The 21034-nt window shown below is 41.6% G+C and overlaps 2 protein-coding genes and 1 long non-coding RNA gene across 3 annotated transcripts; 2 read left to right on the top strand and 1 right to left on the bottom strand.

Moving 5' to 3' along the window:
• Nucleotides 1–368: 368 nt before the first annotated feature.
• LOC135090399 (uncharacterized) lies at nt 369–884 on the bottom strand. Its single transcript, XM_063987153.1, has one exon. It carries the CDS (start codon nt 882–884, stop codon nt 369–371), a length of 516 nt encoding a protein of 171 aa, XP_063843223.1.
• Nucleotides 885–2982: 2098 nt separating this feature from the next.
• Nucleotides 2983–5632, top strand: LOC135090565 (uncharacterized). Its single transcript, XR_010262042.1, has 2 exons — nt 2983–4410; nt 4755–5632. It is a non-coding gene; the product is annotated as an uncharacterized LOC135090565 (long non-coding RNA).
• Nucleotides 5633–6798: 1166 nt separating this feature from the next.
• On the top strand, nt 6799–16354 carry LOC135090401 (E3 ubiquitin-protein ligase RNF13-like). The gene is given in 12 exon segments (XM_063987154.1): nt 6799–6944; nt 8047–8176; nt 8441–8593; nt 9223–9421; nt 9855–9966; nt 11231–11348; nt 12924–13098; nt 13743–13840; nt 13843–13929; nt 14130–14394; nt 14876–14968; nt 15439–16354. Coding segments are annotated over 11 exon segments (1482 nt in total). The 5' UTR covers nt 6799–6944; nt 8047–8152; the 3' UTR covers nt 15597–16354.
• Nucleotides 16355–21034: the final 4680 nt, after the last annotated feature.

The following is a 21034-nucleotide window of genomic DNA, read 5'->3' on the forward strand; positions in this document are numbered from 1 at the left end:
CAGACATGTTGACATATGCACGGGTTTTCTTGCACGGTGCTGTTATGGGTGACAGTATTAACATCCACATAAGTAGGAGAAGGCTAAGGAGGAGGAGGACGAGGAGGAGGAGGAGGAGGAGGAGGAGGAGGAGATGGAAAACTATCACATCTGGGCCACTACGTACGCATGTCAACAATCTATAAACTAAATGAGAGAGAAATTAAAGACCGTTGTGAATGGACTGGAGTGGAATGGAATCTTGCGCAAGGAAATTATGAAAGCACCTTGTTTCGTCGACCTCGTCCAGGCCGCCGCACCAAAGACACGCTCACGTATGCACAGGCTTTCTCGCACGAGCACGGAACATTTGGTGCGAAAAGTTGGGATTAAGAACTATGGACAGATGGAGGCAGGTAATCATCGGGAGGTGGTGGCAAATAATCTTCTGTAGGTGGGGGCAGGTAGTCGTCCTTAGGTGGGGGTAGATAGTCGTCCTTAGGTGGGGGCAGGTAGCCGTCGACAGGTGGGGGCAGGTAGTCGTCCTTAGGTGGGGGCAGGTAGCCGTCGACAGGTGGGGGCAGGTAGTCGTCCTTAGGTGGGGGCAGGTAGTCGTCCTTAGGTGGGGGCAGGTAGCCATCCACAGGTGGGGGCAGGTAACCATCAGGAGGAGGAGGCAGGTACCCGTCCTTAGGTGGCGGAAGGTAATCATCAGGAGGTGGAAGCACGTCTCTGGTAAGCAGGTTCTCCACTGGTTGGCTACGGTCGTGAGAATCGCCAGGCCTCGTCAGGAACTTCGTCAGCGTCTGCATCTCGGGATTCTGGGGCGCGAAGTCGAAGATGGCGGCGTGGGTGGAGGCCGTGCCCGCCAGCAGCACCACCAGCAGGGACAGTTGGAGACGCATGATCACTTAGAGGCGAGAAGTGACCTCCCTCCTGACGAGAAGCAGGAGCTCTGTGCTGGACGGTCCTGTTCCTTCTTTATATGCCACTGGTGGAGGACGACGTGTCTGGATAACTACGCAGCTCTTCAGTCTACAAACTGGATGAGAGGGACGTCCAGTCTTGACCAAGGTAATTATGGAGTCAGCTTGCAGAGGTGTTTGCCTTACACGAGTTTGTTTATTTGTTTTATAGAAGAATTTTCCTGTCAGGTGACCTTGCTGGTGTCTTCTTCAGGCCGAGGTGTGTGTGTGTGTGTGTGTGTGTGTGTGCCGAGATGGAGGGCCACCAAACGCCTCGTCCTGTCCCGTCCCATATCACGAAGAGGAAGGGATGAGGAGGTTGTGGTGGAGTAGGGAAATTGGCGGATGATGATAATAAGCTACTGAACTGTACTAAGCAACCAGCGCCCTGCCCTCACCCGCCTGCCCTGCACCGTCACCAGCAGCATGGGAGGGAGGGGCCAGTTAGTTCCCCCTGCCGCCTCCTGCCCGCGCCCCACCCTGGCCGCCACATCCGAAATCACGCACACACTCGCAGGGGTTCTCACTCAAGAGGACGGAACACTTGCCACAGCGGCACGGCGGCGATATGATGTTCTCCACGGTGGGAAGAATGAAGGATGGATTGACGGAGGTGGGCGTGATGGTGATGAATGTCTGGGTGTGCGGCGGCAAGTAACCGTGGGCAGGTGGTGGGGGCAGGTAACCGTGGGCAGGTGGTGGGGGAAGGTAACTGTGGGCAGGTGGTGGGGGCAAGTAACCGTGGGCAGGCGGTGGGGGCAGGTAACGGTGGGCGGGCAGAGGCCTGCCCTCCAATTGTCGCCCTAGGTCCAGGGGGTCGTCAGGCCTCAGGAGGAGTTTCGTCACCGTCTGCAGCACCGTGACTGTGTAGTACTTGGGGCTCTGGGACGTGCACGTGACGACGGTTGACTGGGCGGAGGCCGTGGCCGCCACCACCGCCAGCACCGCCACCAGGGACAGTCGAGACACCGCCGGGGGACTCATGATCACTTTAGCTGCAGCTCCGTGCCGTGCCTGTGTCGGGATGGAGTCAGTCAAGGCACTGCGTCATGACAGGTTACAAGGGTGTGTGCCTAGGAGGCCCAGGAGGAGACGTAGCCTGCGGCAGGAAGCACTCACCGGGACGGAAAATTACCTTCCAGCAGACGAGAAGAGAGAGCTCTGAGTTGGACACCCCCGCTGAACCTTTATAAGCAGCTGATGGGGGGCAGCGACGCCTGGACGGCTGGAGGGGTGGTCACTCTTCAAATAGGATGGGGAAGGGCAAGGAAGAGGCGCTTGTGGGGGGAGGGACGTTCAGCCTTGCAAACTTGCTTGTCATGGAAGATGTTTGCCCAGGGAGGGGTCTCGCCGCACTCCTGCCCGCGTCAGACCCAGAAAAGTTACTGCATATGTGCATGTCTGTATGTGTGTGTATACGTGAGAGAGAGAGAGAGAGAGAGAGAGAGAGAGAGAGAGAGAGAGAGAGAGAGAGAGAGAGAGAGAGAGAAAGTAGGTCACGTTCGCATTGTTATCAGTACCGGGATTTCCATTTGAAGGGAATACCCTGATCGTGACCACTAGATCACCTTCCAGTATAACAGGGTCTAGAACACTTCACTGTGCATACTTCACCCCAGTGCAGTAAGGGTCACCTTAGCACCCTCCTGCTCACGGGGGAATCCGGTTGTGAAAGACAGTGCATTAGAATGGAAATTAATACAATGGTCAATGAATGGAATAAACTTACTAATCAGGTTGTTAGTGCTGAGTCATTAGGGAGCTTTAAACGATTACGCAAACTTATGGATGAGGGTGATAGGTGGAAATAGATAGTTAGGTTTCACACAGGGACTGCCACGTGTAGGACTGATGGTTTCTTGCAGCTTTCCTTATTTTCTTATGTTCTTTTGTTTTAAAGCCAGGCTGACGTGTATCAAGATTTCGAGGCGTTACGTAGACCAAATGAGACCTCACACTGCACAGGAGGAGTATAAACCAAGGAGAAGAGCAGCTCAGTACCTCTTCCATCACAGACCACGGGAGACACACCCACACCAGAGCTTGCTACTCACACCAAGAGTCGTCCAGAGCACTCCCTACTGAGGCATTCCTTCATGACGACTAAATTTATAAGTTCTTTCGTTTCCTTTATAGCGGGAGATACGCGTCATGTATACTTTAGAGAACCACAGCTACCTTCATCCTGTATGGTGTTAATCTAAAGGGTTTGTCTATCTTTAAAAACCCCAGACACTGCTGCCACATATACTAGCCCAGCCAAGCATGGTGTATTTGCAAAGACTGGCCACATAAGTACGTTAAGTGATACATATGTGGCGTTAACCCTTTCTGCTAAATATCTTACATGTTACTTTATTTGTGTAACTCTATAAAGCTTCACAAAGCCAGTATAATGTCACAGGTGCTAAAATATTTAAGCTCCTCCATCTTTTACTCTATTTTGGTGTCATTGGTGTCTTTCAAGATTATATTTAAGACCCACATCATTTTATTGAACTGAAGTGAAAGCCGTGGCACTTAAAGGGTTGAGTCTGCTTGGCGCTAACTGGAGGTGATCGCTGGGAGTGTAAGTGGGTGGTGGTCTGGTGGGTGAGGCAACGCGACAACAGCATCGAGTTCCGTGGTTGCGAGGAAGATTCAAGTCTACCATGCTAAAGCTCCATTTTCTGTTACGCTTGTGTTTCACTTGCAATTCGTTTTCTAGCCAAGGAATGAAAAGCTTACGTATTCTGCACCATAGGATTACTGCCATACATACTTAATTTTTATTACTATTTTTTAACTAAACCTGCACATACATAAAAAAAAAATAATAATGATAATAATAAAAAAAAAAAAAAAAAATACGCCACATGAGGTCTGTAAGATAGTTTTATCAATGAAGTCAGATATTAAGAGGGTTTGTAGAAGACGGAGCAGTAACATTTGAGAAAGCTGTAGTGCTAATAATAAACTCACAAATCAAGGAAGTGATCATGAAAAATACAACGCAGTGTTCGCGGGAGATGCGTCACTTGAAGGTTACAGTTGTGCTCAGACGCCTCCGTGCGGCCAGCAAACCATGTCATCAGTGAATGGTTTAAAGATCGACTCGAGCTCAATGGAAATGGTTCGAAACAGACACCAGTACGAGTTCGGGTTGGATATGCGGCTGAGTCACATCACATACAAGCACAGTTTATCTAACCAAGGATACAATTCATAGTTTAACAGCTACCATTTCTCCGAGCTCGACAAAGCTACCATAGAGAAACTAAAACTCATGTAGCCCTTATATTTACAAGTCCTTCATGAGATGTCCAAGTGGGTGGTGAACATCTATCACTGGCAACATGAGGGTGGTCTGCAGCATGAGAGCGGCCAAGGTGGTGGTGGTGCTGGTGCTGGCGTGGTGCTGGGGCGCTGCTAAATGCCGGCTGGGTGCTGTGAGAGTCGCCGTGACACCCAAAGGTAACGATGAGCGGTCAGTATCGTCTACATTTCAGTATCATGTACAGTCGCAGTTATAAGTTGCGTCATGTTTCGTCGCCATGATGAATTGTAAGCTCAGGTTCCTCCCCACTCACCAGGACCTCACACTCCTCTCCTCGCGATGCACTGCTGTTCAAACCTTCGAACTTGAACTGGTTACGACTCCTCATGGTGACGAAGCAAGACGCAACTTTTGACCACGACTGTACCTAACTCACGTTTAGTAACCACCATGGGTTGTGCCTCGTCTTGAACCATCCCTTTGCTTCACACCCTCCCACCATTACAAACCACCGTCATTCACCACCACTCCCCTCTCAACAGATACGAGTACAGGTCGCACTGTGTCTGTGGCTCGTCAGATTACAGTCGCCTCCCAGAACAGTTTCACCGAACACAGTCTGGTGCACACATCAGTAAAACCACCTCAGTAACCAACACATTCCCTGGCTGTAAAGAAGACAACACCAGTTTTAATGACATTAGTTCTTCGGAAGCTTATCCATTCAACACACAAGCAGGGGGGCGAAAACCTCGAGGGACCCGCAGTGTGTTGACAGATAAAGGATCCACATTTCTGTATGATGGACAAGCTCAGGTCACTCAGAGCTCGAAAACCTTTGTCAGCAAGTACCAGCCGATTGAGATAAATATTGATAACAGCCTGACGTCTCCGATATACTCCAGCTTGCTCATAGAAAAGGGGGTTGCATTTAGTGTATTCTTCTGGGTGTATCTAGCTGCCTTTCTGTACGTGGTGTGTTACTTCTTGTCTTCCTTTATTACACCATTCTCGATCCTCGGCTTTATAATGAAGGTTTTGCTAGTTCATTACTTCCCAGCCATTATACAGTTAGAGTTGTTCCGTGTTGCTGACTACATCTTGGCTTGTGTGCTTGATTATTTGGCCTGAAAGTGGAGTGTGGATTAAAGGGAGTGTCACTGTGGGTGTTGAGTTACGTTTGTTGACAATAGAAGCAGCTTTGTAGTATTTGTGTATTAACTTAACATCGTGTTTCACTTGCTTTGTGCACAACACTGTGCCACTGATGTTAGGTGGAAATATACGAGTTTTCTGTTTATTCTATCATTGAGAATTTTGGCATACAACCAGACTTTCCAGCCTTTACATGTTATTGTCTATTGCATTCTTGCAATGGCCGACTTTCAAGATTTTGAATTGTTAGGAAAATAAATATGTATTTATTATTAAATTTTCATGCCCTTTCCAAGTACACAAATCTATTCCCGTAGTGTAGTGGTTAGCACGCTCGGCTCACAACCAAGAAGGCCCGGGTTCGAATCTCGGGCGCGGCGAGGCAAATGGGCGAGCCTCTTAATGTATAGGCCCTGTTCTCCTAGCAGCAAGTAGATACGGGATGTAACCCGAGGTGTCCCAGTGTGTGGTGTGTCAGTGGTCTCAGACCTACCCGAAGATCGGTCACTATGAGCTCTGAGCTCTTTCCGTAGGAGAACGGCTGGCTGGGTGACCAGCAGACGACCGTAGGTGAATCACACACACACACATCAGGAAAGAAATTGTAATAAAATAGATAAGTATAATAAATTAATAAATCATAAACAAAATAAATAGATAAATAGATAAATAAATAAATAAAACAAAATAACAAACATTACAAATAAATAAATTAAATTAAAAGTGATAAGTGAATGAATAGATTAAACAAAAATCAATTAACTATCACTGGTTTCCTTATCACACGGGAGCGCTAATGAATCGCATTCCTAGTAATTTGTAACGCGTATATATAACATGAATCACTAAGACCAGGAAACTAAAGAAACACTTATCTTATCTTTGAGAAGTTTGCGGTTGATAGAATTGTTCTCCATTCCTCTACCCTCATTGTCTCCAGAAAAAAAAAAAATGTGTCCAGGAAATTAGTCAGTGAGGCGAAGCGCACGTGACATTTGTGTTGTTGTTGTGGTGTGACGTAATCGTGACGTCATTATTTGTTCTTCCAAAATATCAACATATTTTTTTTTCTTATATACAATTCATATATTCACAGTAGTTTTTAGTTTTATTTGTAATCTTAGTATATACTTTTACGGATGTGTGGGCTACCAATAGAGTCTACTTGGAAAAATGGAAAAAGGAAAGAAAGGGAAAACAGCTTTTGTATATATAATAAGACTGCAATAATAAATTGTATATCTCTAATAAAAACAGAAAATACCATTATTGCTTTAGTCTCCAAATACCTTAATTTATGTACGTAAAATATATCAATAAAGCTATCTGGGAGGATTGCATAACAGTTTTTGTGAACATCAAACTTTAATAGATGATAATATAAATCCAAAATCCGCAGTTATTACAATAAAAAATATATAAAAAGGTATTTTAGGTAACAAAATACCGCAAAGACTATCATTATCATACAAAATAAATTCAAAGCCTCTGGAAGTAAACACGGATATAATTTTCAAGGTTGCATTGCGCAGTGAGGAAACAAAACTTGATGTGGAGACAAAACAACGATTTTCTCTCACTCAAGCCAGGTAAATGTCTAATCCTAAGGCTATTGCCACACCTGTAAGCTCACATAAGCACGTAGTGAGTAGATTAAGGGAGTATTAAAGGATAAATGTAAACAAAGGCTAAAATGTAAGTAGCAACCCGCCATTACTGTTTGTTTTCTTTTTTTTTCTGTTTATCAACTTCATACACCTGAGAATCACAAGGCCACACTATCTTGACCACTGCCTCTTGTTCTGGAGCGTGTGAGTATAGATGCAGTAATGTGGGAGGGAAGGCAAACTATGTTACATTATCACACATTGCGTTCAGGTAACAATCAAGACTGCATCAAATTTTCCTGCTGGGTGTCATTTGTGCGCCATTTAGGGAGTATTTTTCGCCATCAGTGCTTAGGGAACACCAGTAGCCATCATAGATCAAGCCATTGTTTTTATTTGGCCTCAGTTATTGCCGTGGCCTCATTTAGCACTATTTACGATCAGGGTTGCGTCAAAACTTTCTTGTCTGGTGCCATTTGTGTTTCATTTAAGGAGCATTTCTCGCCACCAGCATTTAGGGGACACCTGCACTATGATAAATCAAGGTAGTGCCACTTCAGGATAGCAGTGTTTGAATCTGGTATTCCTTATTGTCCAGTCCTCATTTAGAACCAATTAGGAGTTTTAAATGTTGGGAGTATTAAAAGAATATTGGGTAATCATTGAAAAGATATATTTATGATCTACCGCACAAGTCTGGAAGCTGCTGCTAGTGATAAACATGTCCGGTTATTCAGAAAACGTACCTGGCATACAGGCACCATTGAAGATGCAGAATACTTGTTAAACTGTCACAAAAATCATACAAATACCCTTGAAAACCCCCATAGCTTACTTTGGGCTCTGTTAGAAGTTGCTGAGATGAGATTTGGGAGCGTTTGAGAATGCTGACCAAAGACACGTGTACTTACTATTGCAGAATCATGTTTGCAGGACACACAACATTCACTACATCCAAAGTTAAGGATAGGGGTTTCTTATACCAAGAGTGTGTTACAGGAAAGCATTGCAAGTGTCTATATTTATCCAGTTATTGATTACATTCTCTTGATTCTATATTCCATTTTCCTCCACTTACTTTCAGAGGAGCCCACCATGGGTTCAAAATGAGTGCTGCATGGTAACCTCTGCCTCCATTGAGTATAGTGCAGAGTGCTGGACTGCTGTCAAGACCTAGGTGCACCTTCAGCATGTGGCCCCCTAGTAGAGAACAGGTGCTGCACTAAATACTCCTGAAAGAAACCCACAGAACATTTTTAACGCCCTTCCTTGCACTTATAGTTTGATGTTTGCATAGACAATAATCAGAATAAGTTATGTAGTCATTATTAATTACATTCGCAAAAAAACATTATCCATCAGAGATCCTGTTTGAGAAATGTCTTTGGTGGACAGAATAATTGTAAAATATTAAGAAATGTATGCTAACGTTTCCCATTGTTGTGAGAAGGCCGGCCCTCAAGTGACTGTTGATGCAGATGTGGCGTGTGGTGGCAGCAGCGGTGGCGGTGGCAGCCCTGGCCCACCACACTTCAGCGGATGTCGTGGTGAAGAAGGGTAACCAAACAGTGACTGTGTTTGAAGACTCCCCAGCCAGCTTTGGCCCTTTGATATCCTTAGATGGATTCCAGGTGAGGTCTTGGTGTTTTGGTTCCTTGCTATCATTGTCCTTTTGTTGTAGAGACATATTAACCTTTTGACTGCTAATGATGCACTTTTTTATTTCATTTGAGTAACCTTAGGCAGTTTACAAAGACAAAATACAGCAACAGTCACCAGATTTCACGATCTCATTGTTTACTGCTTTTGCTGGCAGTGGTGTCTTTTTTAATTATCATCTAAATTTACAATACATTTTATTTAACGTGAGAATTCATAGCAAAGGGTTAAATGACACACTGGAGTTTATAGTCATCTGTCACTGTCACCCATTTAAAGAAACTCTAAAGAAAATCACCCAAGAACACATGCATAGAGATAGATTAAAGGTTAGCCTTATAAGCACTTAATTTTAAGCTAGATTTATTGATGATACCTAGTAATGAAGCTTTAAAACAGGAATGGCTGGAATAACACACTTCACCCTTTGACTCTTAACATCATACACAACCACATTCCTTCCTTACTTCCTCGATTCAACTTGTCACGTCACCACAGACATTTCATCACTGCCTCATCCACCTGCTTGGTCATTGCAGTGCCTTAAACTCCTCACATGCATAGATATTTCTCATGTTTTACTTCCCTGCATTGTCATCAGGGTGTGGCAATAGCGGTGGATCCCCCTGATGCCTGCAAACTGCCTCTTGGCCCCCCTAGTCCTGATGTCTCCAAGTATTATGGCCCGTGGATTGCAGTAGTGAGAAGGTACAACTGTTCCTTCACTGACAAGGTTCTCAATGCTCAGCGGGTCGGCTACCATGCTGTTATAGTCTACAATGTCGGCTCCAATGAGTTGTGTAAGGCTCTTTGTGTTTGTATGTGTGTATGTGTGTGTGTAATTGTTTGTTCTTACCTAATTCTGTTTTTTGCAGGATTGAGTCAAGGTTGTAATGTCCTGTCTTTTAAGGTTAAGTTGTCTTATTTGTCTTAAGTTGTGAATGATCCTTGCACACACAAATTCATCTGTTATTGAAGTTTGTGTGTGTGTGTGTGTGTGTGTGTGTGTGTGTGTGTGTGTGTGTGTGTGTGTGTGTGTGTGTGTGTGTCTTTTTCTGAAGGTATTTTTCTCCCATGCTTTTCTGTTTCCCCAAATAGTAATATTTCCAGTTTTCAAGTCTGTACACTCCAGTCCTCTGTGTGGAAACCGTAGCTGCCTGTGGTTTTAACTGTAATGATCTTGAACACCATTTTGAAAGTGGACGAAATGATAATAATAGTTTTGTTGTGCAGTACGCATGGGCAGCAATGACTCCACAGTAGCCAGCCAGGTGGAAATCCCCTCTGTCTTCATTGGTGCAGAGAACGGCTTCCTGATCACAAAGCGCTTCTCCTACAAAACTGGGTAAGTGGAAGCCTCAAGGAATGTGTAAAGCCAAAGGGATGAAACCTAAAGGACACTTGGAATGTAAAGTAGGTGTTGGAATTCTAGGAATACCATGTTTATTAGGAGTGATTCTATTTTTCTGCTGACGGAATAGAGAAAGGAATACTTGACTTATTATTGGTCATTTTATGCTGATATTAAGAGGGAGTAGAGAAAGGAATACCATATTTATTAGGAGTCATTTTATTTTTCTACTGAGAAGGAATAGACAAAGGAATTTCTATGAGATTTATTGAGTCATTTTATTTTTTTCTGGTGAGAGGAAATAGACAAAAAAAAAACAAAAAAAACAAACAAACATATTAGCTCATAATGACAACAAAACCATGCTAACTGACAAAGCCAACATTGCAATTACCTTTCACAGCATTACTTAGCGCTCTCCTCACCTTTGACAGCACTTAAATGGGAAGATACCAGTGGGTTATGTGTGAAAGAGAAAGAGAAGCACTTGAAGCACTTAAATGCCAGTGTGATGTGTGTGAGAGAGGAAGAGAAGACTGGTGTGCATGGAAAAGTGAAAGTGGAGAAATGTACTTTGAAATTACCCCGTAGACTTCTGAATGACAGTATCCCGTTTTTCTCGGTATCAGAATCAGTAGGCCTAGGTAGTCTTTAGCTTCAAAGAGTCCAGTGCTCTCCCTCAGCCACTATTTGGTTTTCATTAGTTCAGAAGTATTAGATTACATCCTTTATTGAACTGCCTTAAGAAACTGTATGAAGGTGTTTATTCCCCATTGTCTGTATTTACTGTATAATTCTGTATCTTGAGTGAGGATTATGGAAAAGGAGGCATTGAATTTTGTTCACTACATGCTTAGAGAATTTGTGTACCTAGGATAACTGTTCCCTTGTTGAGCCTATTTAACACTGCTGCTGCTACTAAGACACTGGTATCTAATCCCTTGTGTCCATTTAGTACCATAATTCTTTGCTCTGAAACTGTAGACACCCTGTATTTCTGATTAAGGATCTGTTCTTATGTGCTTAAAGAACTTGTGTATCAAGGACATTTATTCACTTGTACTTATTTAATCTGCTAAGAGTAGTATCTTATCCCTTATATCCATTTAGTACCATAATTCTGCTCAGAAACTATAGACACCTTATGTTTCTGCAGCCTCACCATTCTCTGCTGCTAGAACAGTGGTATCTTATCCCTTGTGCCACTGAGAGCCATAAATCTATGCTAAGTAACTAGAACTGCCCTGTACTTCTGCAGCTTCCCAATTAAGTATTACCTGGAAGTGACGGATGACCTGCCCTTCAACTTAGCAAACTACCTGGTGCCCTTTGCCATCACCATAGCCATCTGCTTCATAGTGATGCTCTCTTTTATGGTGAGTCTTGGCGTGCTGTATACACACACACTCACTTATGTGCATCCTTACCAATAAGAACCTTTGTATATGTTGCTTGTTTGTTTTTTGTTGATATGTTTAGTTTATTTATGTAGATATGTCAGTTGCTTGCTCTTAGAATGCATGTAATATTTCCCTAGTGCTTTTTTCTTTTTTTGTTTCTTTTTTTTACTTATTTTGTTGGTATTTGCTCTGTTGAGTCATGCCTGTTGCTCTCAGTTCTTCTCTCTTCTGCTTTATAGACACAAATATAAATTTCTGGTAGGGTGTATGAGAGAGAGAGAGAGAGAGAGAGAGAGAGAGAGAGAGAGAGAGAGAGAGAGAGAGAGAGAGAGAGAGAGCACTATATACATTTAAGAGAGGTACCTTCTTTCTGTCCTGTGAACAAGAAACTATACGGTGCAAATCACAGCCACACCGAGTACACCTGTGAACTGGTTACCCATCATACTGGGCTACATCATCCTCATGTTGATCTTCATGATGGCCTTTTGCGTCACCATGGTATGAAGTGTTCCTCTGAGTAGCTTGCCTTTCCTATTTCAGTGTCCCATATTCGGAAATGCTTTGCTCTCGCACCACGACTGTTTTCAAAGGCCACAGAGATGGTTATTTGGTTTCTTAAGAGTATTTCTATGGTTAATAATTTAGAAATTTTATCAATCTGTCACTAAAACTAAAAAAAACATTCTGAGAAATCTGTGTAACTTCAACTAGAGCCTTTTGAAAGTGGTGTGGTGTAGGAGTGTCTGAGAATAGGGTCCTATGTGTATTCTTGCTTCCGTTCTTATACTTTTATGTCCCTCTTCATTTAGCTGTGCATGTGTGTGTGTTCTGTCCTTTCTTTAGTTGTATTTGGTCTGATTCCTGATTTCTGTAATTTTTGTTTGGCTTTTGTGTAGTTATCATAGGTGCTGTTTTATATTTTGCAGTTTTTTTTTTATTTATTTATTTTTTTTATCATATTCAAGGTCCTGATGGCATTACTATACTTGGCTTTTGATTTTGCTAGTTTGCCACTAAGAATTGTGTGAAAGAAAAACTGTAAAGGATCTGCTCTGTAAAGGTGTGAAATATTGAGTTCAAGGTAGAGTTGTGTATTATTAACTTTGTATTACTTTGAAATTACCTTAGGATTATGAATTAGCTGCAGGTGGTAAGTATTAGTATTAAAAGTAAGTCTTGATCAAGTCTTGCAATACTCCTGGTGTAATACATGTGATTACACTAAATACTGTTGTGTGTATCTTTTACCCCCCTTCACTGATATATAAAACAAGTAACAGCACTAGAAGTAATGTGTGAAATCTTTTAAGCAGCTACAAGAAAGAGATGGATTAAAGAGAATATATTTCGCAATTTCTAACCCATTTAATGATTAGAGGTGGCTGTTGAACAAGTATAGACATTTCATTGTGGTTTGTAATTAAAAAAAGGCGTACCAGATAGCAGTGAAAAAGTTAACACTCCAACACGCATTGCAGATTGTGAGTCTCCATCATGATTTGTAATACCCCTGTGATCTCATTATGTCTTAACTCCAACACACTGCAGATTGTGAAGTGCGTGAGGGATTACCGTCGCTCCCGTCGTCACCGCCTCTCCTCCCGTTCTCTCAAGAAGCTTCCCATCCATAAGTTCAAGAAGGGCGACCCGTATGAGTGCTGCGCCATCTGCCTCGAAGATTACGTGGACAATGACAAACTGCGAGTCCTTCCCTGTGAACATGGTGAGAAAGTGGTGTGTTTGTACCTTGTGTGTTTTAAAATAGCTAAGGTGGGTTTTCTTGCATTAGCTGTTTGGTTTTGTGATGCTGACGTGTTAATAAATTCTCTGTCTTATGTGTATTTAACTACCATGTATCACCAGTGTTCTCTAGAGGTGAAGGATGGTCTGACTCCGATGTGTTTGTTTACCTAAAGTCTTAAAGCAGAGGCAGTATGTGGGTGTTTTGTCATGCATACAGTACATTTATCTTGAGTCTTCAGAGTTCTTCAATGCAAGTCAGTGGAATTTCATTGAACTTTGTACAAATGAAGTGGTAGAGGTGGTAAATTTCAAGTCAAAGGTTGCTCTCTCTCTCTCTCTCTCTCTCTCTCTCTCTCTCTCTCTCCTCTCTCTCTCTCTCTCTCTCTCTCCTCTCTCTCTCTCTCTCTCCTCTCTCTCTCTCTCCTCTCTCTCTCTCTCTCTCTCTCTCTCCTCCTCTCTCTCCTCTCTCTTCCTCTCTCTCTCTCTCTCTCCTCTCTCTCTCTCTCTCTCTCTCTCTCGAAGAAGAAGAAGAAGAAGGAGAAGAAGAAGAAGAAGAAGGGCTTATGTACTAGCATACGAGTATCTCTCATAAGGCAGCTGATAAGGTGATCTTTCTCTTTCCAGCTTACCACTCAAAGTGTATTGACCCGTGGCTGACCAAGAACAGGCGTGTGTGTCCAGTGTGCAAGAGGAAGGTTTTCACAGGGGACGAGCCGGGCCATCGGACCTTGAGACAGACTCTGAGGACGAGACCAGCCCTTTAATTAACTCTGAGGGAGGGACACAGGGTGGTACCTTTGCCAATCAGAGGGTGAGTGAGAAAGTGTGTGAAAGATTCAGGAGGAAGTTTTAAAAAGACTGTCAGATACTACTCTTTCAGTATATAATGAGAGTTTATTAAGAAAGGAGCTTATTTAAGATATACATGGTACACACATAAAGAATGCTTGAAAAATAAGGAAGATAAAAAATAAAACAATAGACATAATTTTACCATGATGTAATGGACAGGTTTTAGAAGTGAAAGGAGGTGGAGATGATGAAACTCATTCCTTTGCGCAGGAGAATCCATTCGTGGAGGCTCTGAGGCAAGTGGATGAGCAGAGGCGGAACAGGAGGCGGAGGAGGGTGTCCCGCAACGTGGAGTGTGGACCCGAGGGTTACCAGCGGTTAGCAGAGTCGTCTTCTGGGGAGGATGAAGATGAGGAAGAGGAAGAGGCACAGGAGAGGCAGGATGAGAGTGCCACTAGTCCTTCCACCAACCAAACTGCCTCAGGTAAGTGTGTGTGTGTGTGTGTGTGTGTGTGTGTGTAACTTTGTACTTATGTCATAACACCTTTCAACTTCCCCTATTAGTTCTAGTGCTTAAGTTGTACCACCTTTTATGATTTATTTTCTATTATGAGGTTCTGTATGGTTAATTTCTTTGCTTGGATCCACTTCTAGGAGACAAGTTGAAATATACAATCCAACAATCTCAATTTCTCCTTGTGATGTTCAGTGAGATCAGTTTTAAGCTCCAAAATACTTGTAGGAGAAAGGAAAGGTGGAAATTCATAAACCCACAATATGAAACCCATAATACATACATACATACATACTTGTACATACATATACAAAGGCTCTCCCCCCAAAAAGACCAGTATCCAAGACAAGAGTTTCACATTCACTCAACTTTCACATTCACATTCATTCACACCATGATACATTAAAGAGAAATGCTAGACAAGGCTCTGTATGCTTTCTTTTTATCTTAGGAGGAGAAGAGAAGGCAGGTGGAGAAGCCAAGGACCCCACTACTGTCACTGTGGTGGTGCACGACGCTGCCACCCGAAGGGACACTCCCACTGGTAAGTTATGTGGTGCTTTGTCTTGTGCTGCACATCTTGAAAGTTTGGCTGCCCTGTGTAGGAGTCCTGGGAATTCCTTAGGGCTCACACATCCATCATCAGAGTCTTGTAGCTTATCTCTTGGATGTCTTAAAGATCTAGTGATTCTTGTAGTGTTTTGTTGCATGCTTCAAAGTTTCTTTACCTTTTATAGGAATCTTGTGAATTTCTGAAAGCAAAAACATCTGCCATTCTGTGGTTTCCTGTGGCAAGAACATTTAGCATCTATGTTTTCCAAAGATAAAAAAAAAATCTATCATCCTGTGCTTCTAGTTTAACAAGTTGTAATGATGGTAACCAAGGCAGCCTCTTGACAAAAAACTTACTCATATTTCTTATTCTTGAGCACTTATATAATCAGTGTAAAAAAATCGTATGTCAGTGCTAAAACAATAAACTTCAGTAACTGTTATATCCTCTTGTTCCCCCAGATACTTCCAGCCTAATGAGTTACGGCACTCCTCCTGGCCCTGTGCAGATTGCCGTGGACATTGTCAACTCCACAGACTCCTCCACTGCTGGGAGTCAGCCGGCGCCTCCACCCCAGTCCTCCAGTGATGCCAGATCTGATCATGATTATGTAGTCTGAGTGTGATCAGAGCTGAAAAACAGAATATCCAATATCCAAGGTTTGTTGATTATTGTTAGTCTTTACACAAGTTGTTGTTTGCATAATGTAGTTCTTGAAGGACTTACATGAACTGGGCTAAACTAAGCAACATGTCTGTGACTAATGTTTGTTGTAAGTCTTAGTACATAACTATAGTATTTTTATATAAGATGACAACGATTCGTTTTTGTTTCACTTTCGTCAAGCAGTGTAAACATTTCTGATTTGTAGGAAAATATAACAAAGAGTTGAGATCCTGAAATCTTGTCCAGAAATAATTCAACATCCATTACAAAATGTGTTGTTTTTTGTGTAATGTTCATATTTAGAGAAGGCAATGAATGCTTTAAGTCACTGTTACTATAGCAGAGATGGTGCCCCTCAGTCTTAGTGACTTTTAAGAAAACTGCATCCTTAGTGTACAGAGCTCAGAGGTTTTACGAGTATATTCTTAACTGATGGTGTTGGCTGAGCTACACTTGCCTGTGGTAATGGTTGTGAGGTGTGTCACCTACTTGGTTAGCACACCTTTGCCAACACTTCCAAGAACCGAGACTTGATGCCACAGACCTCAAAGAGAGAAAGAGAGAGAGGGTTGTCTGTTTTATTTAGGAAATATTATAATTGAGGTATTTTCAACATATTTAGATATTTCAATGATTTTTATTTTCTCTCTCTCTCTCTCTCTCTCTCTCTCTCTCTCTCTCTCTCTCTCTCTCTCTCTCTCTCTCTCTCTCTCTCTCTCTCTCTCTCTCTCTCTCTCTCTCTCTCTCTCTCTCTCTCTCTCTCTCTCTCTCTCTCTCTCTCTCTCTCTCTCTCTCTCTCTCTCTCTCTCTCTCTCTCTCTCTCTCTCTCTCTCTCTCTCTCTCTCTCTCTCTCTCTCTCTCTCTCTCTCTCTCTCTCTCTCTCTCTCTCTCTCTCTCTCTCTCTCTCTCTCTCTCTCTCTCTCATATATACATATATATATATATACCAATGACTAGTATGTATGTCAATGCAAATTTTCACACTATTCGTCACAAAGAAATTAATTAAATCTCACAAAAAGATTGGCTTTTACAGCAACTTTCAAATCAGTATCCCAGCTTGAGTACTTCCATTCGTGAGTCGTAAGTTTAACACAACCTAGAACCACCACTGCCTCTTGTATTCTCTAGGACTCCCTAATATTGCCTATCCCAACTTGCTTATGAGCCTAGAATGACTGGCTATTGTATTCTCTAGAACTCCCTTAACTTCAACTAATCCAACTTACATATCTGGCACTTTATAATGCTTTCTTATGTTCATACAATCTTCCTTTCTCTAACATGAGCCAACTTACTGTGATGCTTAGCTGTATACATTAGTACTATATATTACTTTTACTTATATCCATCTTAATAAATATTTTCTGTATTATTACCATAGTTCATATTTTTAGTCTTCACATTATTCATCATACAGACGTGTAGTTATCCCCCTGAGAGCCTGATTTTGTCATACCCTTGATGGAAAAAGCTGATTTGTGACAGAAAATTCCATGACATTTTTGCTACTTCATTATTTCCACAGTATTGGCTAGTAGGGATTTTCTATAGCTTCTAGATGATGGCTGTGGGAACTAATACACTCTTAGGTTGATGCATGTGATGGGAAGTGTGCTGTGGTGTAGAATCATTGACTGCTTGTATAAACTGCTTAGGTAACATGCTCCTCTGACGGACTTAGGTGGGATGTAGCACTGAATTCAGAACGCTAAAATCTTGGGTGCTCAGATTGGTGTCAGAAGTGTAGATCTAACAGAGTGCAGCATCAGAATGTTAAATAATACATCTATATAAGATTTTAATGGAAGAATTGTACTGAAATAAATGGGGATATACAGTGTGACAATAATGATTAAAAGGAATGGCGGTTAGTAATAGCATATATACTCATTTGTATTATTCCTTATATTGGCATTATTATTGTTATTGGAAATGTGGTCTACTAACTCCAGTAGAAGTGTAAGGTAAATATTCTCCACTCGGCCAGTTCACAAGTGGCTGCCTCTGTCATTCATAGCTTGTAGTGAGAAACAGAGGAGAACACACCGGCAGCTTTGTGTCTCTGTCATTTTGAGAGTTATACAAATACTCAGCTTCTGAAACATACCAAGGAATTCACCTGTCGTGCCTCTCAAGGATGTTGGTATAAAGAGTTCACGGTCATGTTTTTACTGCCATTCAACACTTGAGAATGCCCCTCCAAAGTGCACCCTGGGTTCAAAGTTTCAGCATCCTTCTTGGTTAGTAGTCGAGCCAAGGTTATGTAGATTAAGGCTGGGCTGGCAATGTGATGAAGTGTTATAGTGAGTTTTCTCTAAATATTTTACTGCTACAATACTCAACATACTCACTAGACAGTCACAAGAGGTTAATATCAACACAGATAAAGGGATGTAATGTAATAAATGCATTCATATTTCATGCATGTTTGTTGGTATGCCAGGCTGAGGTCCCTCTTAAAAGACATAGGCACAGACAAGACATATCATGTTTCATTGTGGGGATAAGAATGCAGAGGAGGGATTCCCTGTCCTATTTCTCTATCCTTTTAGTTGCTTACAAAGCTGAAAGTATGAGGGAGGTGTTAAAAATTAGGAATTCTGATATATAATGGTTAAGTAACAATTTTCTGTCTTGTCCTAGTGGATACAAAGCTAAAATATAAGATGTTAAATATGAGGAATTTTAACACATCATGGCTCTGTAACAATTCGATGCCTCTCCCAAGTGCTCGTGTCAGACCAGCACTGCGTCATGTACACTCACTTCCTGTCCTGATGATTGATAGTGTCACTGGATCCACAAGGCCAGCAGTGCCATACCACATGTTGGTTGCCCACCCTTGCATCACGTCTGCCTTTAGCTCACACTCAACCAGTGGGTGTCAAAACTGTACCTGTGGCCGTACTCAAATGTGGGAGTGTCAGTACTGTGCAGTCTTTTATAACCAGTGGCTGCAGTAAAGAGCTTGCACACTTAATGCATTTTGACACTGCATATTCAATATTTTTTTTAGTTGTAATAAAGTTTATGTACTTTTATGGAGTCAACAAGTATATGTTTGTATAGAGTGGAGTCTTGATTTTTATTATTCTATAGAAGGAATTTTGATTTGTAACAAAGGTATGCTTCTTATGACAGGTACGACATGTTCAGTCGTGTCATGCTGGCCACTTACTATAGATCAACAGACAATCTCCAGCTCCTCCAGAAAAGAAGACACTTATTTGCCCTGGCTAAAGTTTTCTAATACCCCATTTATCTCATTTACAGTACATATATTGTTTAGTGAACATTTATATGCTTTAGTTTTATGATGTCCAGTGTGTTTTCTTTTAAATGTGAGATTATTGCTGACCTGTGCCGTAGTTTTAAGTTACGATGCACATTTACCCTCAGTAGGAACAAAGGTTTGTATATAAGAATATATGTGTGTGTATGTGTTATGTTAGTGCGTATATTTGATGCATAGATAGTGTTCTCAATTACGAATAGGTTTTCCCTATTCACTATATATATATATATATATATATATATATATATATATATATATATATATATATATATATATATATATATATATATATATATATATATATATATATATATATATATATATATATATATATATATATATATATATTCAGTATAGTGACTTTATTAACAGCATACATATTTGTTCATTAGTGGAGACTAATTTGTCAACCTAGTGATTTATAAAAAAAAAGAAAGGCAGACAAGGAATTAGACAGGGATGAGATAGGAAGTTTTGCTGGGATGGCCTGGGATAGACTGACAGCTGAGAGATGAGTGAAGGTGTAGGGAGACCTGCCCTGAACTGGGATCCTGGACACTGCTGCAGATCATGGTGGCAAATTGAATATCATATCATATACATCTTCATTGCCACTTGATGCAGTTATACATTAGACTCAAAGTTATGCAATTGGGATATTAAGAGACTGCCCAGCTCTAAAAAATAAATAAATAGGCCTTTTTAAACATACTGCTCAAGAGAAATGCATTGCTTTGTTGATTGTGTGTTTGATGGATGTCAGTGTGAACTCCTGTGGATTCAAAATACAGAGGAAGTAAAATTATCATAACCAGTGTTTACTGTGACCAACTTAATAAGCTTAATTCATCAAATGTTTTTTTTTTCGTTTTCCTTGTTTTTACTTTGGTTCTTGGCTGGCTGGTGATGCACGTGGCTGCCAGAACCCTTCATGTGTGAGATCAGTTGTATGTTCCTAAGTGAATAGACTTCGGTGCTGTGCAGATGTATGCTGGATGAGCTCTTTATGTAGCATGTTCAATATATATACATGTATTTTAATATATACACTACCCTAAGGAGTTTTGTCTACAACCTGTGGTGAGATGCAAGATTATAATTGAGTTTAGATAGAGCAGTAATGAGTGGGTAACAAAGAGTTATCTTAAGCTGGGTGAGATGCAAGGTTATAATTGAGTTCAGATAGAGCAGTAATGAGTAGGTGGAGTAATCTACTTTGTGTACAAGGTGAGATGCAAGGTTATCATTGAGTTTAGATATGGCAGTTATGAGTGGATGAAGAGTTATTTTCTATTTTGTCAACAAGCTGTGGTGAGACACAAGACTGTCAACGTGAGATGATAGTGAGTGAAGTGAAGAGTTGCCATCTAATTGGCTTGTGGGTGTATGTCAAGATTGTTGCCTGGGGAAATATGAGGCAGTACTGTGTAATGTTAGTCCCTCATAAGACTAACAAAGACCACAGAGATGAGTTAGGTTCTCAGGGATGTTTTTTCCCATTGATAGTCTTTGTTAATTGCTCACCAGGCACGAAACACCCTTGGGAACCCATTAAAGGGATGATTGACAGATTGATCTAAGTCACTGCAGCAGTGGCGCCTATTAAAGGGAGAAGACTTGGGTTGTCAAGGTGCAATATAATTCTCTCTCTCTCTCTCTCTCTCTCTCTCTCTCTCTGGTAGGATGTATGTGAATATGTAACGTATTTTTTCTCTGTTATTTGACCTATTGTTAAAGAGGAGAGGGAGGGACTAATGTTATTCAGAACACTATGAATTTCTTATAATTATAGGCTGAAAGAAAATGTTATGCTGATGTAACAAGTTCAGTTTGGAATGAAGCTTAAAAAGTTCTTCATTATAAGTTTGCTTCAACCTCTAAGATACAAAAAGGTCTTGATTTCTGTGGTAAATTGTAACCTTAAATAAGAAAGAAAAAGAATTTGTCATATGTAAGTGGAGGATGAAATGAAGCAACTAGGAAAGAGAGAGAGAGAGAGAGAGAGAGAGAGGTATGCACTCACACTTCCGGTACAGACAGATAATTAGTGAGGACCACAGCATATTTACAGACAGTAATGTGGGCTACTGGCA

Source organism: Scylla paramamosain, chromosome 35 (assembly GCF_035594125.1).
Source record: "Scylla paramamosain isolate STU-SP2022 chromosome 35, ASM3559412v1, whole genome shotgun sequence".
Classification (NCBI taxonomy): domain Eukaryota; kingdom Metazoa; phylum Arthropoda; class Malacostraca; order Decapoda; family Portunidae; genus Scylla; species Scylla paramamosain.